Below are 25,478 nucleotides of genomic sequence, written 5' to 3'. Positions count from 1 at the left end.
ACAATGTTCAACTGTTAACACTGTCCACTGCATGGTCTGACATCAATAGGAAGACTGGTCTGATCTCCCAGCCTGTATGCAGTGTTGAAGGAAGCCAAAAGCCACTGAAACCAAAAAAAAAGCATAGAGTAGATCACCACACGTGACTGCAGAGGTCATGGGTTCGGATCCCACTGGCAGCATGTGGTTGTCTTCTCTTCTTATTTCTACTAACAAATTATCATTCAGGTAAGCAATGATTACACTGCTAATTTCCGCTTCACCAACACAACAAATAAAAAAATAATTCCCACGTGCTTTCCTTGGTTTTGAGCGGCTGTTGGCTTCCGTCATATGTGACATAATGAGCCCCTCATTTCCGTGTCCTTATCTGTTGTATGTAGTGCTGCAGTGATTGTTGCTCACACTATGCTTGACTAGAACGTGATCCCCAAATGCATAACTGGCTGTGTACAACTGCACCCAATGTAAGGATTCTTCAGGCCAACGACAATGCTGACCGACTATCTTGGTGTGATTCTCTTTCTGCTGCAGGTGCTGTGGGGAGGCTGGTGTGTCATCAGCCCCGAGTACCGGTTTTACTTTGCGGGCGACACAGGCTACTGTGACGTTTTCAAGCAAATTGGGCAGGCGTACGGGCCTTTCGATGTGGCTGCTATTCCCATCGGAGCGTATGAGCCCAGGTGAGATGTACATGCCAAGAATTGCGTAATTATCACCATTGTTTTTTTTTACTTCACCTACTGCCTCCCCTTGGCAAAGCTCTTTCAGTGACATTATCTTTTGTGTGAACTGCTACAATTATACTCCACGACAACTTTTTCTGGCAATGGAGCAGAAGCCATGCTGAAACTCGCACTCTGTTCCTGCGCAACGAAATGCATTCCCGCCCCTGTCCTTGTGACACCCCTGTACATATGTGCTGTTCACAACAAACCACTAGAAGCCAGGTTAAAATGCCAGCTGAATGCGCCATGTCAAAAACTTATGACAGAACGCACCATTTCTTATTTTGGCTATGAAACAGGTGTCTCAACACTTTACAGCACATAGATTAATACATTGCAGTAGCAATCATCATGTAATTTCTCATCGGCAACATACCATAATCTCACTGACTGACTGCAAAAATGCAACTGGTGGCCCCATTCTGGCAAGGTTTTGCAACTTTCAGGTGTACGTCAAAAGTGCTGCAAGCAGTGCAATGCTAAAATGAAACAACTATTAACTTCGATTACGTCTCTCCTCTAAAGTGTGTTCTGGCAATGTACGAAGCCAAAGAAAGTCCTTTTTCTTTCCAGTCCTTTCCAGAACCAACAATGCAATACCAACTAGATCAACAGAAGGCGATTCTCCTCCAGAGAACTGGTGCATTCTAAAATTGGAGTACCGAACATTCAAAAATTAAGAACGCTAAACCCGGCTCGAGCACCACTAATTTATGTTTGTGCAGAAAAACAGCAGCGCTATGCCAGTTCGCTATCGTTAAGAAAAAGTACAGGATGATAAGCAATGAGCTCTATGCATGCTTTTACGAAGGCGCTCTTTGATGGCTTAATAGAAAACTGCTTGCATTGTATGTGGGAGGTACTGGGCTCAAATCCTGTTACAGCCTGTTACATATTCAAACCCTCCCGTTCAGCTCACCCAGGGGAGGCAGCGTCTGAAAAAGATGCCACGTGTTCCCTCAGACCGCACTGTCTTTCAGTGCTTGCAATGGCTGCACGATCCTTAACTCACTGTAACAAGAGGAACATGCAACACAACATAATAAAGCACAGAGAACGCCCATGTTTTCTAGAATTTCATACTTTCATCAGTTTGCGGGAACACGATGGCCGCAGGTGGCACAGGACCAGGTTAATTGGAGAGACATGGGAGAGGCCTTTGCCCTGCAGTGGGCTTAGTCAGGCTGCTGATGATGGGCTCCATAATAAATCATAAGAGCCATTATCATCTCAAGGTTCAGAATCACCAATGTGCAGTGTGAAACAGAACAGTTTGTGGTAAACTGCTATATACCCACTCCACGTCTTTGCAGCCTAACACCCACATATCTCAGCATGGTCCACCCTATGTCACCTTCACATGCGTAGTGCTGATTTCCTCTAGTGTCCGACAAACATATGACTTTGGCTCAAGTTCGAAACATTTGGAACGTTGTGCAGTGGCTGCATTTGCAAAGCAGAGAAAATTATGCTAAAAATTTTCAGAAACGATGAAACAAAATTCAGCAGTGTGCTCGAAAGAAAGCAGCAAACTACAGTCAGTGCAGCAGCTGCTTGTGAGGTCACATGCCCTGTGCCATGTTGCAGGTGGTTCATGAAGTACCAGCACGTGAACCCCGAGGAAGCAGTTCTTATCCACAAGGATGTGCGCAGCCGTGCCACGCTGGCAGTGCATTGGGGAACCTTTACGCTTGCCAATGAGGTAAGACAGTTTTTCAGATTACTGCCTCGTACGATGAGCATGATATCTGGAAAGCTCGTTACAACAGACACTCCGATGGCACATTGTCAGGCAGTGTACTCACTATAAGGTTTAATTCATCACACTTGATTTCAGCACATGCTGCAATGCCACAACTAAACAAAATACATGAGGTTCGGTGTTGTATAAATTGTAGTGGAGCTTTTTTTGTGTGTGTGGTAGTGTTTACGAGCACATCCTTACAACCAAATTCTTCCAAGTGTTTGAAGCATTAGTTAGAGGACCATAGACACCTAATTTCAGTTATGTTTTCTTTTTTCAAATGATCTGTGGACATTAGAATATGTGGTTCAACACATGGTATTCATCAACGACCACAAAATAATCCATAATTGAAATTGTTTTTGATGCTGTTCTGGTTTCAGTTTCATCAACCGAACGATGGCTGTGACGTGTAGGGAGTGTTTAGGTCACATGACACACGAAAAGAACTGCAAAATTATTGCTGATGCATAGTTTTAATTCACTACAACGGTTAGGCCGGCCTGGTTCAAGAGCTGGAGTGACAAAAAAACGACATGTCAGCAGTTATATTGCAGTTTTTTTTCATGCCTCAAGTGTTTCAAGAAGACGATGATGATGATGATTAATTTTTCTGGTGCTGGGGTGGCTTTGGCCAAAGACCTTCATGGCACAAGGTATTTTCTTCTACTCAAGATGGGATCAAAAGACCCGTTTTAAATGCATTTTACCCCAGTTAATCCGAGCACCAGGCCAGGGCAAAGCCTGTACCCATTGTATCACTGGTGGATACCCGGCGGCACTGGGAATCGAACCCCGCACCTCCCACATACGAGGCAAATGCTCGAGCCACTAAAGCACTGCTGCAGTATGTTTTAAGATGAACACAATAAAATTTACTTTCTTGTTAATCTTAAGCGTTATTACACTAGCTTATTGAGATGTTCATCAAAAATCTGTCCTCAAGTAGCAAGACACCGCAAGGGTGGATAGCTGTCACCTACTCCAGTCCATTTTCAGCACAATAAATGTGCATTCAGACTATGTAACCTGTTGCCATATGGCATATTAGGAACTTATTCGCACAATCGTGCGTGAGGAGCTTCACAAATTTTGTAGCCCGTCGCAGCCTGCGCTCGGTTCCATCTCCGCTCTTGTACGAGAGGAGGTGCAACAGGCGTTCCGGGGCCCTGTTCCTGTGGTCGACGTACCACCTCTGCCTGGGGACTACCACCGTCCGACGTACGCCGAAGTTGCAAGGCGTCCGGCTCCCGCTTCGCCGCCACCAATTCACGCCACGCCTCAAGCCCCGCGGCCCTCTGTGCAACCGGTGCAGTACTTCGAGGATCGTCGAGCACCCCTCCGAAAGGCCGACGTTTGGCGTACACCTAACCGACGACCGCTCTGTTTTCACTGCGGAGAGCCAGGTCATCTTTATCGAAATTGTTATTACCGACGCATCGGCATCCAAGGCTTCCGCACCGACTCACCGAGACCCCGTCAAGGTGAACGACCCCCTGAAATTGAAGAATTCCTTGCGGACCAGCGCAATCCATCCCGAGCGCAGCGGCAGTCGCGCTCACCCTCACCGAGGCGCTCTTCCCCGACACCTCCCGGCTTCTCGCGAGCGGCACCGGGCCGATCGCCAAGTCCTCGTCGGGAAAACTGAAACCCGCGACCTTCGGGGGCGAGGTCGCTGGGGGGCGCTGTGCTGAAGACCTCCCGTCGTCGCCGCTACAATCCGACAAAAACCCGCCGACGCCATCACTAGAGTTAAAAAACCGCGTTTCTTTAGAAATACCCGTTCTTATCGATGGTCGCAGAGTAAGCGCATTAGTTGATACCGGGGCCGATTATTCGATCTTAAGTGGACAACTGGCGACCATTCTGAAAAAAGTGATTACCCCTTGGCCTGGCGCGCACCTTCGAACTGCCGGCGGTCATCTGGTTACGCCCAAGGGTATGTGCACTGCTCGCGTTCAGATCAGCAAGTCCACGTTCGTCGTCAGCTGCATCGTCCTGGGCGAGTGTTCTCGGGACCTAATCCTCGGCATCGACTTTCTGCGGGAGTATGGAGCAATTATCGATCTGCGCAACCGAATCGTCATGTTTTCCACAGAGCAAGCCGCCGAACTCGACAACTCCTGCCAACGCAGTGCCGCACTTCGCGTTTTCGCCGACAGCGTCACACTTCCGCCCCGTAGCAGTGTTTTGATTGAAGTCGCCTGTGCTGAGTTGCACGACGCTGAAGCAGTCGCCGAGGCTAATCATTCGCTCCTCCTGACTCAAGGCATCTGCGCCGCTCGAAGCTTACTAACAATTCGCGCTGGCCGGTCTGCGATCCTTGTTACAAATTTTTCTCCAGAGCACCGGCACCTTTTCTCTGGAACTGCGATCGCTACCGCTGAAGCGGTTGTGGATGTTCCGGTCTGCTTTGCGTTCGCGGCAGCGGCCCCTGACGACCAATCATCGCGCGCCACTGACGACCAATCTGTTCCGAATGTCGACATCAACTGCAACCTCCCCGAAGGAAAGCGCCTGGCCTTAGAGCACTTGCTATTGGAGTATAAACAGTGTTTCGCTTCTTCGTCGAAAGTTCGTCAAACGCCCCTAACGCAACACCGGATCATTACGTATGACGACGCTCGCCCTATCCGCCAGCAGCCTTATCGTGTTTCCGCCAAAGAACGGGAAGTAATCCAAAAGCAAGTTCAGGAGATGATTGACGACGGTGTAGTTCAACCTTCCCAAAGCCCGTGGTCTTCGCCTGTTGTCCTTGTTAAAAAGAAGGATGGAACACTTCGATTCTGCGTGGACTACCGTAAATTAAACAATGTGACTAAAAAGGACGTCTACCCGTTGCCCCGCATTGATGACTCCCTGGACAGATTACGGCGTGCTAAGTACTTTTCATCCATTGACCTGAAGAGCGGTTATTGGCAAATTGAAGTGGACGAACGGGACCGCGAAAAAACTGCCTTCGTTACACCAGATGGCCTCTATGAATTCAAAGTGCTGCCTTTTGGCTTGTGCTCTGCGCCAGCGACGTTTCAACGGATGATGGACACTGTCCTCACCGGCCTCAAGTGGCAAAGTTGTCTTGTATACCTGAACGACGTTGTCGTTTTTTCAGAAACTTTTGAACAGCATCTCGTGCGCCTGCGAACTGTCCTCAGAGCCCTCCATTCCGCTGACCTTACGCTGAAGCCCCAGAAGTGCCACTTCGGTTACACAGAGCTCAGGTTCCTCGGTCACGTTGTGAGCGCCGACGGAGTTCGACCCGACCCCGACAAGACAGCCGCCGTCGCCAATTTTCCTACTCCGACTGACAAGAAAGCTGTCCAGCGTTTTCTGGGTCTCTGTGCATATTACCGACGGTTTATTGCGGACTTCGCAAAGATTGCAGAGCCGTTGACGCGCCTCACCAGGAGCAACACCTCCTTCGTTTGGACAATAGACCAAGAGACGGCTTTCTCTTCGCTCCGCCAACGCCTTCAGACATCTCCCGTTCTTGCACACTTCGACGAAGAGGCCGACACCGAGATCCACACCGACGCCAGCAATATCGGTCTTGGAGCTGTCCTTGTCCAACACCAAGAGGGCATTGAGAGAGTTATAGCCTATGCTAGCCGTACTCTCTCCCGCGCCGAACGCAATTACTCTACGTCAGAGAAGGAATGCCTTGCTGTCGTATGGGCCACCATGAAATTTCGCCCTTACCTTTACGGCCGCGCATTCAAAGTCGTAACCGACCACCACTGCCTATGCTGGCTGGCTAATTTGCGAGACCCGTCTGGACGATTGGCCCGCTGGAGTTTACGGCTCCAAGAATTCGACATTACCATCGTATATAAGTCGGGCCGTAAACACGAAGACGCCGACACGCTGTCGCGTGCACCACTCGACTCTTCCGGTCCCGAAATCGACGACGACAGCGGTTTCCTCGGTATACTTAATGCATCGGACATAATAGCCCGGCAGCGGGCTGACACGGACCTCCGACCGCTGATTGACAACGTTGAAGGTCACGCCATGCCTCTACCACGACACTTCGCTCGACGTCTCGGCTCTTTCTGTTTGCGCGAAGGTATCTTATACAAGAAGAACTCGAGAGGCCAAGAAAGAGCTTACCTTCTGGTACTTCCGGCCGATCTTCGCGCCGACATTTTATTGGCATGCCACGACGAGCCCAGTTCAGGCCATCTGGGTTTTTCCCGGACGCTCGCCAGGATACGCAACATGTACTACTGGCCCGGACTCTCGAACGATGTCCAAAGGTACGTAAAAAGCTGCCGTGAATGCCAGCGCCGGAAGACGCCACCGCTTAAGCCGGCGGGTTTTCTCAAGCCCGTTACTACACCCCGCTCTCCGTTCGATCAAATAGGAATGGACCTTCTCGGTCCTTTTCCGTTGTCACTCTCAGGAAACAAGTGGATCATAGTCGCTACTGACTATTTGACTCGCTACGCCGAGACCAAGGCGATACCCTGTGCCACAGCTTCAGAGGTCGCCGACTTTTTCATGCAAAACATCGTCTTGCGGCACGGAGCCCCTTCGTGCGTTATTACCGACAGAGGCACCGCGTTTACAGCGCAGCTAATCGACCATATATTTACGTTGAGCTGCACTAGCCATCGCAAGACCACAGCTTATCATCCGCAGAGCAATGGGCTAACCGAACGCTTAAACAAGACCATTGCGGACATGCTGTCAATGTACGTAGACGTTCAGCACAAAACTTGGGATGAGGTGCTACCGTACGTCACATTTGCGTACAACACGGCCCTCCAGGAGACTACACGCTTTACTCCCTTTCGTCTTGTATATGGACGTGAAGTCCAGAGCATGCTTGACGCGATGCTACCATGCCTCGATGACGACCAACTCGCACCCGATGTTCATGAAATTGCCCAACGCGCTGAAGAAGCCCGTCAGCTTGCCCGCGTACACATCGGCCCACCTAGTGTTGCCAGGTGGCGCAAGCTGTCCGATGGTGGCAAACGATGATGTGACTGCAGCAGCATGCACGGGCCGGTCGTAACTGGCGCAACGCTGTTGCAGGACCTTCTCCATCGTTGTGGCTTCCGAAAGAAATGCAGCAACTGTAGATGGTGGGCTGCGCACGAGGCCTGCGAACAGCTGCTCTTTGACGCCTCTCATTAAGTGCCGAAGTTTCTTCTCTTCAGGCATGGCAGGATCAGCTCTCCTGAAGAGCCGCGTCATGTCCTCGACGTACATTTGTACGCTTTCGTTCGGTAGCTGGACGCGGGACTGGATTGCCCGCTCCGCTCTTTCGCGGCGATCCGCGCTGGTGTAGGCCTCCAGCAGGCGACGGCGAAACTCGCCAGGAAGTTAGAACTTCCTCACGGTTCTCAAACCACGTGCGGGCGCCATCCTCTAGGCTAAAGTAGACGTTTCTTAGTTTCGCGGCGTCGTCCCACTGGTTATAAGCAGCCACACGCTCGAAGTGAAGGAACCAGTCCTCCACGTCTTCGAAAAGGTCCCCGTGGAAGGCCTTGGGAACCCGCGGGGTCTGCAAGGTATAGTGGGCAGGTGTAGCACCGGCAGCTTGCGTGAGAATACCGGTGGCTGGTATCATGACTGTCGCGAGTGGTCCAAGCTCCGGTGAAAGTCCCTGCAGCCTCCGGCTGAAGCGGTGTACCGGGGTGTCAATCGGCGCAGGGCTGGCGGCACGGCTCCCTGGAGGGGTTTCTTGCATGGGATACTCGTACCCAGCACCTCCACCAAATTGTCACGGAGTTCTCACGGAGAGACGCTTCAACAGCTGGAGTCGGCAAGAGGAGACGGTAATGGCGGCCCATCCGCGAAAGCACGATCGCAACCTCATCGTCTTCGCGGACAGCTTGCGCCACCTGGCAGCACTAGGTGGCAATATGAAGTACCACAAGCGATGGCAATAAACAAATTTAAGCACTTTTTCCCCCCCTAATAGAGGACACTTGAATTGGGGAGTGGTGTTTAGCATAAAGGTATGTTCAGGTTGAATGTGTTCTTTTTCTGATGTAATACAATCAAAAGATAAGGGGCACTTAGAGCCGCAGGTACTTAATTTTGGATCAATGCAATATAGTGATTCACATCAGCCTGCCAACCAATGAGTGCGCTATCAGGATGTGCTGCAAGGATAGGTAACTCAGAGAACTGTATCCTGTATGGTCATGTGGTTCAAATGGACGTGACCTATGTGCACCTTGATGCGACACACTTGTGGTGGTAGGGGGGTACACTATAGCTATCTACATTGCTCCTTCATTCCAGGAGAGAGCCACAGGTTTGGGAGTTTTTTTTGGGGTGTGCAGACTCTAGAGGAAGAAAACTAATTATTTTTCTTTTTATTTCTCCTTCCTCCCTTTCGTGCTTTTCCAGTACTACCTCGACCCTCCCGTGAAACTGCGCGAAAGTCTCGATCGCCACGGCATATCGCCCCGCGAGTTCTTCACGTTGAAGCACGGCGAGTCGCGGCTGCTGCACGCAACGACTTCGAACCGAACGTCCCGTGTGTTACCCTGACGACCGTGCTAGGGCGTGTCTGATTTCGATGTTTTTGGTTGTTTCCTCAACCTTCTGGCCGTGGCTTGATCCTCGGCTGTGTGTCGCAGCAAGGCTGACATCAACGGTGGCCCGCGACATCAACGCAGAAGGGATGCACTGCTGCTGTCATCAACAGCGCAAGTGGTGACGGCACTTACCTCCAAATGCAAGCAGTCAGCATCGACTACATGAGTGGCCTTGTTTTTCTCTCTTGATTTTCGTCGGGTGCAAGCAACAACTGCACTGAAAGATCAGAGACTGGAAATATCGCAAGCCAGCAGCAGCCATGTTGTTGGCTGCTTGTTTGTTTGTTTTTATTTGTGTGTGTGTGTGTTCCTGTGTGAGTGTGTGCAAACAGTTGTCCTTGAAGCGGATTCGAAGCATTGTCCTCGAGGAACGGTTTGGCTATTGTATGGCATGCATGTGGGTACACAGAGCCTGGTTTCACGAAGGCACTACACTTCAGCAGGGTGATTATTCCGTGCCCCTCGGGACATCCGACACTCGAAACTACGATTGGGCAAGGGGCTCTTTATTGTTGAGAGAAGAGTTGTTGTTGCTGTTGTTATTGTTGTTGTGACTGTTTATTCTTGTTAACTGCAGACGTTGCTGGGCGAAAGGGGTTGTAAGAAATCTTTTTTTGGGTCACAGCGGCCTCTCTGCAGTTTTGAGAATTTTTTTCTTTTTTTGATTCCCTTGCAGCCATGTTTCACGGCTGACAAGCGAAGTATTCCCCCTTAATGCACATAGGAGTGAAACTATTTAATGTGGATTTCCTACGGTCGTGTTTTCCGTGCCTTAACTTAGTGTGGTATTTATAAGTACCTGTTCCAGATCGTCTGTGCAATCATTTATGCACTCCCTTAAATGTCACTGCTTAGAAATTGAAGCTCTCCTTACTTTTATAGTGCAAAGCTAACCATTTGTTACACCAGGTACTTTTGTCCACTTCACCGAAACTAGTCAGCATTGTCCAGCTTTTGACAAATACTTTAAGCATTTTCTTTTGTGCCCAGCTCGATTCCAAAAGTGGCCTGCCCATTAACATAAGCTTGTGTGAAACACTGCTTTTTTTTTGAGCAATCACAAATTGTTTGGTACCCGGTGAAGTGAGCCAGCCAGGCAGGCCACTAGCAAATATGCTTCGGAGAAGTGCCGGTGATAGTTAAATGTGTACTTCAAAGGTTATGCTCCCTTCAGGTTGTGTTTTCTAATTAACTTCCTCTTGCTGACTCCTTTCTCTAACTGAAACTTTCCCATGTTTGCAAGAGTTTCCACATCCCTCACTCATCATCTCAGCAGAAAAAAAAAGAAAGAAAACGAAGAGACTTCTTTATTTACAAAAACGAAAAAACCAGCACTTCATTTCCAGAGAAGTTTACAACACCTTTAGCTTCAAAAGAACGTTATACTGTCCACTAGCACTATTGCTGCAAAAGTATGTAGCAAATTCCGTCCTAATTTTAAAATGATTTGTGGCCCCCGTTTTCCTTTTGTGCTGCTCGAAATAATAGTACACCACTTGTACATGGAAAAGAAACCAACAACTGCTTTCACACACTCCGTATTAAACCAGGCAGTAAGAAAGGTGCTCAGATTCAGAAGATAAGTGGTTGGAAACACATCTTCTTCAACCATTGTTTTGCTATTGGCAAAGGCCTAAATGCGCCGATCTCCAGGCAGTAGTGACAACACGTAATGTAACAGAAAGTACCAGCTAACATTTGTGTGATTCCAGTCTTCACAAGCTTTCTTCATGCACATTACGACATTAATCATGGCACTTGAAGCAAGCAAAAGTTTTGTGTCAAAGTGTTATAAAATGCTGTTCTAAGCAACATGTACTTCAATGAACTATTTTACTTTACTGAACATTTTTTTTGAACACCTGCAATATTTCAGCACCCGTAATAAACATTAAGCATTTCTTGCAGGGTTCACACGTCCCTCATTTGTCATTTGATAATTCCAGCAATGCCATGTTCAGCAAGTACCAGCGACTCCTCTTATGAATGTGCACTTGCTACATGTTTCTGTGCATGTGTGAATCAGCTAGTGTCAGTAATGCAAAATAAAAGCTGGCAACAGATTTGAAACTGTAAGATTAAAACAAGGCTGACAGTTCCCGCCTGCTAACTTCACATGTCACTGCTCTGGAATCAATCACCTGTGTGTTGTTCCTCTGAAAGAATTAGCCATTTTTGTTCTCTTTTTATAATGCAAGATTGAGTGCAATACCCTGATGGCCAAGGTTTGTCTTTTCTGCATGTATTTTTCCTGGTCATGCAATGCATCCCATGTGTATGCATCCTTCTGCAATGTTTTAAACTGAACGTACTGTGTTCTGCCATAATCGAGGTTCCTTTTTTTTTTGCCGCATCTCATACCTTGTTAACCTTGGAGGATGCTATGGAGGCAATCCAAGCGGAGCTGGTTTGAACCAAAACAGTGGCCCCCTCAGAATTTGTACGCCAATAGGAATGTTCATGTGCTTGTACTCTGCTTCGATGGGCGCTTACAAGATGACGCTTATCACTTGCTCCAATAAGCACTAATCTTTCACGTTTTGCTACACATGCGAGCCTAAAGCACCGATGCAGTGCTGAGATATAGGGAAAAATAAGAAATGCAAAAAAGGTACCAGGTATCGGCTGAATGCATTTTTTTCGGGTTTTTTTCCTAATGAAATCAAACAATGTATACTAAATCCAATGTCAGAGTTCACTTTCTTCGTCTTCAGATTTCGCTATTGTGTGTCGGCCTTTTCTTTTCACGTAAGTTCAAATGTTTACATTGAAAAACAAAACCTGTCATGCGTAAAATGCAAAAGGTCTGCTATTATTTAAGGTTTTGCCTTTTGGTTACTGATTTCTTTTCAGTTTAAGTGAATAGCGCACCACAATGTGTCTGCTTTCGACCCTGTATAGATTTCACTGTGTTTTGTTATAATACAATTATCAAGTGTGAGTGAAGAAGAAGCAATCTTTGTGCCCAACCTCATTCCCTTGTCAGTCTTATATTTTTTTTTCTAGAAAGGCTTTCAGCAGCATCTGTTGGTGCACAATTACTTTTAGTAAGAACCAGCAGGAGAAGCAGCGACACAAAAGATTAAAGGTCACACAATAATCTTACCAAAATTATCACGCAGCAGCATTTGATGAGTATGACAGTGCAGCATTCTCATGAAAGTAAGATAAAAACTTAACAAAGGGTATTACACAAGCAATGCTTACATGCACAGAATATTCAACTTTCCCATTTAGAAGTTTTAATATCTGACGCTTTGCCTTGAATTCTGCATTCACACCAACAACCCCATTGTGTAGTATATGTAATAAGTCACTCGCACACAAAGTGCAGCACTACTATAGCACCACCTTTCCTAGCTCTCAGGCTCTGTTGTGGTTATTGCCATCACCAAGTGTTTTACTAGTTCCTAACAAGCAACATCAAATAGTTCATTTTTTGCAGCAGTTGTGGGAAAACAATAAAGCTGCCCTACTGTCACCTGGGTTGCTCAAACACTTTCCTCAGTCAGTAAAAACAGGTCCTTTGCATGGAATACAAACCCTTGCAAGCCAACAGGCGGAAAACACTCGTGAAATTTTGATATTGTACTTATCAGTTCGGGTGTGTGAGCTACCCTTGCAAGGCAGTTTTTGTTCACATATTGGCATGTTTAATTATACACCCGCACCAGAGCTGGTTAAATTTCCTGCCAGAATAGTTGTAGCTACCCTTATTATGAAGCAGGAGCATAGATGCTTAGGATGACTTCTTCCCGGTCAGTTCTTGTGATGTGCGCCTGCTGTACATGTTTCTGTCCGTTCTGCAGGCAGGTGTGCGCATCGTGAAGTCACCACCTTCTTGCAGTTTACTTAAGGGCTGCTTTTATGCAATAAACTGTCGCAAAGAGTGTGCATCCTGCAAATTCCTTTGTCATTTAAGCTGGCCTCCTGCTGGTTCTTCATCTTTTACCTCTGGCGGAGGACTGAGAATCCTCGCCAGAATCCAACCACAGAGTTGAGTTTGGAAGGAACACTGAGGTCAACTTCATCCAATTTTTGTCCCCAGTAAAAATTAATTGTATGGCTCCTTTTGGGAACTTTGATGTTTGTTTGGCAGTAAAAAAAAATGCCCTTATTGGCAAGAAAATTGGTCCCCCCCCCCCCGATAAGTTGCACCGAAAGGTTAGTTCTCCCATGAGACTTTGGTCGAAGTATCAGTTTTTTTCTCTCTAATTCAAACTCTTGATGTAAACAATGAAAAGGACTTCGTGATCGCCACTAGGAAGTGATTGGCACTGTAACCTAGCTTCAGAGATCCACATGCAAAAACAGTCTTGACATCATTGTAGTTTGCGTACGAAAATGGTTTTCTATACTTGTATTACATTTCTTTTGTTCACTTTTTTTTTAGCTTGCGAAAGTTCAGTTCTGAGTGAAAATGAATTTTTTGTTACTAGAACATGACAATCTCTCAATGTCTCTTAAACGTTGCCGCTTTTCCTTTGTAATACTAAAACACTTCATTCAGTGCCCGACTACTGGGAAAAGCATTGCGTGGCTATGACACAGCTCACTTGGTTCCTACAGCAACCCACGTGAAGCTCCACGCACACTGTTGAATCAAGCAATAAAAATGTTTAGTCTTGTTACTGTGGTGGATGTTTGCTTCTGTCTGTACACTTTGCTGCACTGACCAGCATTAGTAGGAAAAAAGCTAATTAAAAGCAGCATTGCTGGGTGAGGAAAGAACTCAAGACGCAGCATGAAGAGCTCATCAGAAATAATTTCATTTCAACATGCTTGCAAGGCCCGAAACTTTTAAGTGTAGCAGTGTTGCTTGATGAAGCTCACACAAGCTACTTTAGTAATCACCTTAGTACTCCAACACTGCTCATCAACATTTTTATATAGCTAAATTCAGGTTTGAGTTATACCATTACCCGCTGCAGTGGCTCAGTGTTTACGGCGGTCAGCTACTGAGTCCAAGGTCGCAGGATTGGAAGCATTTACATTTTGATGGGGACGAAATGCAAAAACAGTCATGCTGTGCGATGTAACACACTAGGTGCTCGAAATTAGCCCAAGCTCTCAGATACAGAAATTAGGATGGGCGAGTAAAATGAAAAAAATAAATAATATTGCCCAGCCCACATCACTTAAACCACAACGGGTGACTCATCCTTCTCCTTGATCCCTACAACCATAGCATATTTTGGGTGTCCACCATATGCCATAAAATTATTGTGCCACCGCTTTTATCGTAACCACACCACCCCCAGTCAATAACATTCATACCATAGTGGTTAATACCACACAGCAAAGGTAGTGGTAAACCTTCATGTCATTGAAGTGCACTTCTGTACATGGTTTCCACATTTCACTTATGTACTATGCAGAACTGTCCTGAAAATTTGCAAAGTTACTTAAAGCAGAGCAACATCTGTACAGAGGAAAACCAAAACGACCATGGTAGAAGCTTACACACGCCAGCGTTTGCCATAACAAAAAGATAGTGCAGCTCACCTTCAATATTTAGTTTGTTTTTAGTGCAAAAGCAGTTCTAGCCGCACTACCCCGGTTTCATTCAGCAGTGTGTCTGTGTGAAGCCTCTGAGTAGCAAATGTAACTAGCCCACTGGGTCAGTGGACACCTCAATAGCCCTGTGAGTAGGCAGTGGCATTCACCAACAAATTCAGGCAGTTACTCACCTTTCCTTTTTTCAAAAATAGGGGAAGGTTTAGACTGGACTGATTTTGAGGAAAGGAAAAGTACATAACTGGCTCCCTGGGTCAGTGGACACCTCAATCCTGTTTTAAGGTACCTGTGGAAGTGGTGCCCACCTGCAAATAAATGTGCTTTTGCACAGTATTTCGTGCTTAGCAATGTTAAACTGCCAGCCAATTTCGGTGCAGTGCTTCGCACATTCTAGTATCAAACGCAAGCTATATGCCGACAACTATAGTGATTCCATGAACACAATCAGAGCATACTGAGTTCCTTAGAAGCTCAAACTAAGTGGTCGAAGGCTGCATAAAGATGGCTTTAACTGATCAGAATAGAGCTTTGATGATCTGCTGGCAGTTAGACCAATGCTTTCTCACTTTCCAAAACCACACCACAATGTCGTAAATTCTGTACACGTCTCATGGGTTAGAAAACATTCTGTCTTGTCGCATATAGCTATGGTATGGGCTAAGAGCAATGCTCTATGAAGGGCCCTGACGGGTTTCAAAGATGTGAGGCCTTGCAATACCTGATTGCAGGGGTATTCCTGCACATTTTGAGACAAGTTGATGGCACTGACAGAATTGCTGCTTATAAAAATGACAGGCACATTGATACAGCTTCCATGGTGTTGAATTGGCAGATGAAAAGGATAAGGAAAAGACTACAGAAATAACACACTTAAACCTTGTCTAACTAAAATAGCATGCAAGCAGCAAAAGATCCAACAGTCAACCAGCTATACACACTGACAACCCCCAAACACACAACACAAAGGAACCTGGCTGGACTGATGAGCTCAGGAAGTTTGCTGGAACAAGGCAGTCGTAGCTGGTGCAAGAGAGGAGCCACAAGAGGTCGCAGGATGTGGACTCGTCATGCATCGGATTTGCTGCTGTATTTGCATAGACTTATTTTACACAGCTGATGATATCAGCCGGTGCATCTAAATCTTTCACCTTTAGCACCAGCCGCCCACTGCTCCCAGCATCACTGATTTTCTGGACATTCATACAGTAGAGGGACACACATAACAGTTCCCACCAGCGGATAGTCTGGTTTCTTCACAAGCACGTACCACTATTACCACAGCACACTATCACTAGTATAGACAAAATGCAAATTATAATGAAAAATGGGAATACTTAGATAGAGAGGACCTAGTAGTAGTGCTACAAATGAAAAGCAGCCATGACTGTTCAACCTATATTAATTAAACACTTCTTGTATCCATTTTATCATCTGCTCTGCTCTATTTTTGGCTCATTCAACAACGCTCACGCGCGAAATACCAATTTAGCCCTCTGTGACCGAGGCCGCGTCACAAGTATTCCCACATCTCTGTGTGGCACACCTAATAGCTATCGGCACTGATAAACTGATCCGATTAAAAAGAACGGCGTACCGATCGCACTTTTGCAAGTGCTTGCTACGTTCATTGAAAACAAAACTGTGCCCCACTGCACGCGTTCGTCAGGAAAATACATGCTCAAAACCTTTTTATAAACTCATTTAAAGCATTAAATAGAACACAGCGGAGGTACTGATATTGCAGACCAAACGTTACGAACTTTTACACTTTCTATGCTTACGGCAGACCGCAACTCAAGTAGAGCGAACTAGTTCATTCTAACTCTGCTTTCGACACATTGTGCCACATTCTAATTTCGCTCTAGTTTTAGCTCTACAACCTTGGTCTGCTTTTCCGCCCTCGACAGCATTATGCCAAAAACTAAGCATGCTTCAAGAAGCAAGAGCAGCAAGATCTGAATGCCATCCCAACAAAGCGAGCACAAAATGGGACGCATTTATGCGCTTTGAACGTACACTGCGCCGCCTGCAGCATGCAAAATCAGTGCCACGCGCTTTACGCTTTTGTCATCCCTGTTCGAACCGCCAGCAGTGCAATGCGTACACTGACGCGTATTCGTACATACCTGCGGCGCCTGCAGCTGCCTTGGTCGCACATGCGTAGTCCTAGCTCACTATATGAGAGCAAAATAAAGGCTGCCAGAAGTTGACGAGCAAATACACACCGTGAAGCTGTTCCCGTGTCCCTCCAAAGACCACTCCCCGCGGAAACAAACTTGGCGCCCACCCGCAACTGCCGTCCTTCGACACCTTTCCCCGCCGTATAAATCAAGTTAAAAAAATAAAAACCAAATATAAGTTTTGTAGTTGTGGCGTCATCTCTTGACAATAATTTAAACTTTCTGTGAGTACTTTAGGCAACAATTATGGCGAAGTGTAGGGTACACTTCAGTTGTACCTAATGTAGGTGTAATTGTTGTTTTCACATTTTCTAAGCGGAAAACAGACTTGGAGGCAAAATTTTGCAACTTGCACAGTTTTTTAGATGACGTCATTGCTTAAAGGGCGCCATCATCGCCGAAACAGCTGATTGTTCTCTGAACAAAAGTAATTTTATTTAAAAGACGTAATTATCACTGCACACACTTAATGTAATATCTAGATGCGTAGTAAGATCAGTTCAGTACGATCTCGGAGATGACGCCGCTGATACGAAGTGTTGAGAGGCGTCAGTCGTGATAACTGGTTCGATGCGGATACGTCTACCTCGGCGGACCACCGATCTGCGCCTCGTTCGCGCGCTTAGCTGCTGCAGATGACATCATGGAGCAAGTAAGAGTGAAGAAGAAACCTAAAAAGAAACAACATTCTGGCCAGCCTCAGGCTTCCACGAGCTCCGCATGCGAGTCCAGCAATCTAGCAGTGACAAGTGCAAAATTGGACGCCGAAGGTGCAGTAGCTTCGCAATCGTGCGACGAGAAGAGCGTTGTTTACGCGACTCCCCAGCCGTCGGCCACTGGTGATAACTGCGATGAGGCAAGCGGCGCTGCTCCTGAAGGTGTGGATTCATCAGCGTGTATCGATGGCACCGATGCAGTGCTGCCCAGCTACCCCGCAGAGGCCGTTACGGAACAACAGGACGATGGCGAAAGGTGCCCGGAAGAGCTCAACGCCGATCAGGTAACGGAAACAGTCACGCTAGCTGCCCCCAAAGTACCAACTGCTCCAGCAGAAAGTCTCGATAGTCACTACGCTTTCCCAAGTTCTTCTCATGCCGCCGCAACAGAGCGTTGCCAGGTTGGTGATACCAAAGCGCCCGCCGCAGTCGCGGTTCGCAGTGACGATGCGCTCAGTCGAAACAGAAGCATTGGCAAGTTGTATCCGGAGCTTTCGGAAATACGCGACAATCGAGAGTCTATGCGCCCGTTCACGGAAGACCAGATACTCATGCTGTACGAAAGCGCCTGGCTGAAAGCGAGAAAAAGCATAGTTGCGGAATTCGTGACCCTCAATGAAGAGCGACACTTGAACCACCACGAGCTCTACAGGCTTCTAGAAAATTACCTGAAGTCCAGGGAGCAACTTGCCTCAACACAGTCTGTTGTGCGCAGCTTACAAGAAGATGTCGCACAGCAAGAAGCATGCCTGTGGGATATTGTGCCGGATGTTGTTAGTGGAAAAGGGAGGTGCGCCGACAACAAGCGAGTCACTGGCGAGCATTATTTTCAGCGCGCGCTGTACAACAATGACGCGGCGTCAGCAATGGCGTCGTCTGCGCAGAAGCTGCTCAAGTTGCTTGGAGAAAAGCATGTCTTGCACATGCACAATGCTCATACACAGCGGGTCCAGATCGATTACTATTTCCAGCTGCTCTTGGATGCTGCTCCTTTCCGGGACATGCCAAAGAATACTCCTGTCAGCAGTGGAACGCAGCCGCAACTTGCGGGCAGTGTTGCTGAACTGAGGACATGCATCAGTGTGCTGTATGTGTTTTTGAGGAAGGCCGTGCAAGATGATGTGTTTGTGAGTGACGTGCAATCGTGGTTGCGCATGCTGGGAAGCCTGCTCTTACGAGTGGCTTCCTTGGCTGATCACTTCTTCCTGCTGAACCATGTGGTGCGGTGTCCACCAGGAATCCACAAGTGGGCCATCAGCCTAGTCCAGATACCAAGCCCCATGCCGTGGCCTGAAAACACCGATTGGCGCCAGGCTACGGTAGGCTGCCAACAGCTGGACTATGCGCTGGCGGCATTGGCCACCATTTTGCTGCCAGTTGAAAGCCGCGCAGAGTACCTTCAACCCCTACAGAGCGCCTTAGAGGCAGCCTCCTGCCACGAGCCATGGGTTGTGCTGGACTCTGGTGGTGAGGAAGATGATCCACCTTCAGTGGTCTACTGGAGGGAGAACGACGTTGTGGCTCTGCTGAACCAGGTGCCCTTTGCAGGCATCTTCCAACATCTCCTGTTGGTGGTGTCCGAGGACTACGACGCAGCCAGAACTTCCGAGCAAGGTGTTCTCAAGCTGATTGCAGTGGCTTCGCACTTGGTCTCAATTTTCCATACTGGCCTGAAGACGTTTAACCACTCGCGTTACAAGCAGCTAACCAAGAGAATCAGCCGCTTGATTCGTCACACAGTTCAGTATGTCTCGGACCATTGGAAGAGCTTTCGGCTCACGCAAGGTGCAAATGACACGGCCATTCTGATGCGCCTCCAAATTGAGTATGGTCAGTTCTTCCTGCGTGCAGTCAACTGCATATTCTACTCGCAGAGCACAGGCGCGTGGCAGTTCATGGCCGTCCTTCCTTACTCTTGCGTGTCAACAGTTATGCTATGGCAGTTGCTGTGGCTCCTGCACAATAATTACGAAGAAAAGGTGCAGCAGACCCATCTGTCTCCGAGCGAAATCTGTGAACAGTTGCAAGAAAAAGGGCAGAAGCAGAGCTTTGAAGAGAAACTGTGCTCCATGCCTCAGTCGGAGGTGTACTTCTTGCTGACTTCATTTGCTAACATGGCTACCTCCAGAGAAGGGGATGGCCGTGCTTTCACTCATGTGGTGGCCCTGGAAGTCTTCCAAATCACCTACCTGAACCGCAACCTGAGGCAGCTGTTTGCCAAGGAAGGACGTGATCTGCTGTCGTCCCTAGCGCAGAAGGAGCCGTGTGTTGTGTCAGTGCTACTGGACGCTATCGATGACCACATGATGGCACTGGGTGTGATGGCTTGCTACCTGATGCAGTCCATGCCCCTGCACCTGTGGGTTCCCGACAAGCAAGACTTGGACGTCATTTCTCATTTCCTTCTCTATTACCCACTTGACTCGCCCCAGAGCCAGTTGGCTCGACTACTCATCGAGAACCTCAACTACGGCTTCAATGAACAGGGCCAACTTTCTCTGCAACACTGCCTGCACCAACAACTTGCACTTCTGCTCCTCGAAGCCTACAATAAGCTGTGCGTTCCGTTTGAGGCAGCTGGCTATGTCTACAAGCAGGTTCGTTACTTGTCGTATCTGGCAACGGGCACCACTGGCGAGACTTCAACGCCCATGGGCTTTGCTGCCTGGGTATGGACAACCCTCTTCCAACTCAAGCTGCATGCATTTGACAGCAACCACGAATTGCAGCTGCGCCTTGTCATGGATGAAACTCCTCCGCCAGACATTGCACCAGATCTCGAACAGTGCGAGTGGCTCCACCCTCTCCTTCGGGCTAGCAAGGACCTGCGCCCTCCAGCTCTCTTTCTGTCGGTTTCTATCGGGACTATTGGTCACTACCGAGAACAGGTGCTTGGCACTGGCCTGAAGCTCGTATCAACACTGATACTCAATGAGCAGCATGCAGCAGCCGTGAAATGCATAGGTCATATCTTGCCACTCTTCTATTTGCATCAGGACATGCTTTTAGGCAACCAGCAGTTCCTGGAAGATTTACAGCGCTTAGTTTTGGCAGACAACACGTACCTGGCAGCAGCCAAAAGTCTTGTGGGGTCGGAACAGCAAGGCACTGTGCTGAAGGAGCTTGCTGCTATGATGACCTGCCTTGTTCAGCAAGCCAAGTGCTGGGGTCTTCCATCACTTCCCATCAGGCTTTGGACAGCACTGCTATTCCACCTTCCCGACACCCCCATGCACAGAGCAGCCTACAAGCCCAAGGGCCGGGAAAATGTCATGCACCTTCTTGACGTTGTGGTACAGCTGGCCTACTTTGAGGCAGACTGTCTTGACAGTGTGCTGGCACACTTTACAGAACTGCTCGCCACCTTGCCAGCGCCCACAGCATCACAATCCATGATGAGGTCAGTGTTCTCCTACATGCTTGGAAGCCAAAGTGGCTCTTGGCCAGCGATGGTGCCCTTCCAGTCGGCACCGACGTTCCCATGGTTTTCCCTGGCAGGGATGCTTGCAGAAGCTCAGCTACCAGAAGTGGCCACTGCCTGGAAGTCCTTGCTGTCTGCCATAGCAGATTCACCCCAGGTGTCCATGGAAGTCCTCGTCAAGAAAACCATGCAGGCACCCTTGGATGTCCTACTGCTGTACCGATGGGCTTACCAGGCTCTACAGACTGATGCAGACCATCCCGCCTTGCCCCTTATATGGCAGCAATTTTTTTCCCTCTATCTGCAAAGGTGTCCCAATGGTAATAGTGCAGGCCCTCGTTTCTTTGAGAGCACAAGCTATTTCTCTTTGCTGAAGAAAATGAAACGGCGGCTGAGTGAGTTAGCAGACCATAGCTACCAGCGGTGTGCTAACACGGATGAAGAGGAACCATCAAGAGATCTGCTTGAGAGGTTGTTCAAAATGTACCGCACTTTCAGTCTGTGGCTGGAAGAGCCACGCCTTCAGACTGCCAGCATTGACTTCAGTGCCCTGCCATCTCAGTACTGCCCCGATGCACTGTGTGCCATCATTCAAGGAAACTGCCAGCTCTGGCACGAGCTTGTGTCTCTGGAGGAAGGACAGCGCAAGCTCCAGAGCCTTCAGCAGCTTCCCCAGCGACCGAGTGCCAGCCGCCCCTGCAGAAATCAGCAGCAGCATTGTGAACAAGCCCCCGAAGAACGCATCATCTCTCGGCTCAAGACATATGAAGGCCAGATGCCAGCGCCTTCCATGCCAATGCTTCGACCAATCATTCCCGCCGTGCCTTGCCTTGCACCACAGGTGCGAGAGTTGGTGTCTGCGCAGCTTAGGGTGCTAGTAGGTGAGGCGAGCACAGTCGTTGGCCGGCTGGACAAACTGACCTGCTTGGATCACATTTGCCGGGAGGAACTGTTACCCATTCTCTATGACAACGTTGCTGCGTTTGTGCACCTGTCCGTGCCCTGTGACTACCGTGAGGAGTGCAAAGGCCCGCTACACCTGAGGCTGCAGTACTACGAAGCAAGAGAGGCCCCCGACATTTCGCACAAGATAGAGAAGAACAGGACCGAGTGGATCGCCACTCTGACAGAGCTGCAGCGTGCTCCACCACATGCCAGTTGCTGCGCACAAGTGCAGCTGGAGGCCTGCCTCACTCAGCTGGTTCAGCGGCACCGTCAGGCCACCCCAGGCACGAAGGAGGCACTGCAGAAGCTGGGCAGTGAAGTCTTCTTTGATGTGGTCGGGTTTCTGCACAAGGAGATGGTGCAATACCTTCCTACAAGACAGTTTGTGACCCTCTGCTTGGACATGGTGGGAGAAGAGTTTGTGGCCAACAGGGCTGATCAGTGCCTGCCTGTGCTGCAAGCGATTCTCAACGACCCGAGCATGGTAGGCCATGTGGCTCCTTTCTTCAGTCCAGGAGCAGCAAATGAAGAACAGTATGCCCTCATGTACCAGTCCGTAAGCTCCTGCATCATTCCAAGCCTCTACAATGCTGTGTTTGTGATGCTCTCCAAGTTTGATCTCCCTGGCTGGCTGATCAGCCACGAGCCCAGCAAGGCTGTGCGACAGCAGCTGCTAGTGGCCGTGGAGAAGGCACTTTGCAAGTGTGGCATCAGTCCGCAAGCACCCTTGTTGCCGCTGGTCGAGGTATTCCACCTTCATCTCTACAGCTTGCTGCAGTTCCACTTTCCTGAGCACTACGCGTTCGTCCTTGCCATGCTGCTCAGAGGCACAGAATCCTGCTCCATTGCCGTGACCACCTGGGGCGTGTTTCTGCAAGCACTGGGTTACTGCATGCCTGACAAGGTAGTGAAGACTTACGATGAGGAGTATGCAAAACATCAGTGCCTGTTGACATTGGCTGAAGCTGGGGGAAGTATAGACACTACAGCAGACCACTTCACCGGCCTAAGAAAATCTGACGCCTCCACAGCAAAGAGTGGCTTGTATGGTCGAGTGAGGCCGTTTCTTCCAGTGCTACCCCGTTTCTTCAGTGTCATCGCACACTGCTACATTTGGGAAAAGCTCAAAGCTCCTAGTGCCAACTTGCAAGAGGCTGTAAACATTGTGCTGCGGCTCTATGGACCCTGGCTGGAACTAACCGACGGCAAGAGTATGTGCCTGCCGTGGCTCCCTGGAGACACAAAAGATGCTAGCTGCATGGCAGACTCACTTGTTACTGTACTGGCCTTCTTTCATCGCTGCTGCCAAGATGCCTGGAATGTGAATGTCCTGTCTCTTGCTTGGCAGCACTATTTCATCAAGTATGTGTGGACCAACCCGCCAGAATACATTACCACTGCTGTGCAAACTGCATTTGCCACATTGCCTTGGTCACAGTTTTGTCCCTCCACAGATGACATGAGGCTGGCTTGCAAGCTTTTGGAAGCAAAGTATTCTGGCCACTTGGATTTCCTGGTCAACGTGTTTACGCAAGTGCAGTGGAAGGAACGACTGGACGAAACCCTGCAGCTGGCAGCTGAATGTGTAGTGGAGTACCACTCATGTTTTGCTGAACTGGTTGTCAGCCTTGCATGGCACCAAAACATGTCTGCATTTGTGGCCACCACTGTTGGCCCACTGCACGAGCACGAGTGGGGCATGCTGCCTGTGGAACTGGTCAGCCTTGTCCAAAAGAAGCTTGCCTGCAACTGTGATGTGCGCCAGCTTCTGAAAGCAAGCCCCGGAACAGACAAGACAATGCTGGACTTTGTGGCCACCCTGTCGTGCATGTCACCCGGAACCAAGAGAGACCCAAACAAGCAGCTTTCGTTTGTGACCACGCTCGTTGGACTGTATGGCCCGGCCCTGGAAGCTGCCGAAGTTCAGGACGTGACCATGCTCCTGCCGCAGCTGCTCGACCAGTGTCAAATGGTGCAGGGTTCTGTGCCTGTTCTGGGGCGCGCCCTCTCTCTCCTGGACAGTGGCCGCAAGGGCAGCGCGCAAGAGCAGGCACTGCTCGGAGGCCTGCTACCCTGGCTCGACGAACGTCCGGGACATCCAGTCCTGCTGGCTGTGCTGGCAGCAGCCTGCACCAATATCGCGTCAGTGCAACACCTTGTTTGCGTGACGGAAGCCTGCCTCGCTGCGTTTTTCGAAGAAAACACTGCGGCCGACGGTGGCTGGGCGCAGGCGGCAGCCGCTTTCCGGGTTCCCGAGCTGACAGTGGCCGACTTCCGGGAGCAGTGTGCTATGCAGGGTGCGCATCTGACCCAAATGTGCTATCTGATGCACTGTTTGCCGCAGTGCCGCTCTCCTGAAGACGAACGTGCTCTGCTGGACCAGCTGGCCGACTGGGTTTCCCAGGGCCGAGCTGGTGGCGAGTCCGAACCCAAGCTGCTGCTGCTCTGGGCCAAGTTGCTGACCCTGAGCCTCCGTCAGCTTGACTTTGGTGGCAGCCCACAAGTGGTAGCTCGCCTCCTGGGAAACTTCTGCGCGACGTTGGGTGTCCTGGGTGAAGACCGTGACACAGGTGGCTTGCTCGGAGCTCTGGGCATGGGCCGCCGCTCAACGGTTTCTGTGCAGTTCAGGTTCTGCTGCCGTGTCGTGGCTGCTTTTGTGGCTGCGCGGCTCACTGACAATGCAGCTGTGGCCAACCAGATGCTCTCACGACTTCAGGTCCTACAGACCACCAAAGCATACCAGCCCCTGCTGCAAGAGATCCAAGAAGCCCTGAACATTGTGCAAGACACTAGTCTCACTCTTGGAGACAGCCTGCACATGATTCAAACACTTGTGAATTTTTTCTACTGTGAAAAGGCTTACCTAAGGGTCCTCTTCTTTGGCACTGTGTAATGTTTGCTGGAGCTGACTCGGGGTCGAGTTGTCTGTGGCGATGCGAGGGCGTCTTTTATAATTGTAAAATTCTTAGATTGCAGTGCAGCGGAATGCTCGCAGTAAGAGATTTGTGTGCAATCCTTCGTACCCATTTGTTTAAGTCAGGCCTGGCTTGTTATTTGTTTGAGGTGTGATAAAATTGACAAAACCTGCAGGAATATTGAAGCAGCAGCTATCGTAGCAGAGGAACTCCTCTAAAATTAGCTATCGTCACACACCAGAGGCACCACCATTCTGTTAAGTCAGAATATGTGTGTTGTCAGTGTTGCTGTGCAATGTTTTTATTTTGCCACAGATCACATGCATATAAGCTTAAACCTTTACTTGTGCGACAACTGAATTGAGAAAGAGCCTAACATGTGTGCGAAAATAACCGGCACCTAATAAGTTACTGTGTCGCATAATGAAATTAAGTGCCTCACGTGCAAGCCTTGTTTTTATAATACAGCGCTTTACTTTGTACAACTGAATGTCTTTTACGAAACTATAAAAAGCAACTGGGAGTTGTCTGTTAATGCTGTGTCTAGTGTTTGTATGGAAATTTCACCTCTGTAGCTTTGCTGAGCACAACTGACCAAAAACGCATCCTTGCACTTCTATACACACTCTTCTGGGTGGTTCTCCTCGTACGCATTTTGTTGCCTGCATGTAATTATAGTGGACTAAAGCCTCCAGGTTGGGCATCAACTGGTAGCTTGCTAATCAGCTGTCAAGACTGCGGATCATTTCGTGCTG

General features: G+C 48.8%; 2 protein-coding genes across 2 annotated transcripts; both read left to right on the top strand.

Annotated features, from left to right (window-relative positions):
• Nucleotides 1-371: 371 nt before the first annotated feature.
• Nucleotides 372-12,923, top strand: LOC144111860 (N-acyl-phosphatidylethanolamine-hydrolyzing phospholipase D-like). The gene is made up of 3 exons (XM_077644879.1): nucleotides 372-683; nucleotides 2,316-2,430; nucleotides 8,839-12,923. The coding sequence occupies exons 1-3, from the start codon at nucleotides 493-495 to the stop codon at nucleotides 8,980-8,982; spliced, it is 450 nt and encodes a 149-aa protein (XP_077501005.1). The 5' UTR covers nucleotides 372-492; the 3' UTR covers nucleotides 8,983-12,923.
• Nucleotides 12,924-17,095: 4,172 nt separating this feature from the next.
• On the top strand, nucleotides 17,096-25,200 carry LOC144111891 (ectopic P granules protein 5 homolog). Its single transcript, XM_077644919.1, has one exon. The coding sequence runs from the start codon at nucleotides 17,370-17,372 to the stop codon at nucleotides 24,699-24,701; it is 7,332 nt and encodes a 2,443-aa protein (XP_077501045.1). The 5' UTR covers nucleotides 17,096-17,369; the 3' UTR covers nucleotides 24,702-25,200.
• The last annotated feature ends 278 nt before the right edge of the window (nucleotides 25,201-25,478 follow it).

The sequence above is a fragment of the Amblyomma americanum genome, unplaced genomic scaffold (genome assembly GCF_052857255.1).
Source record: "Amblyomma americanum isolate KBUSLIRL-KWMA unplaced genomic scaffold, ASM5285725v1 scaffold_12, whole genome shotgun sequence".
NCBI lineage: Eukaryota > Metazoa > Arthropoda > Arachnida > Ixodida > Ixodidae > Amblyomma > Amblyomma americanum.
The sequence above is the reverse complement of the archived record's forward strand: the minus strand, read 5'-3'. Positions and strand labels throughout refer to the sequence as shown.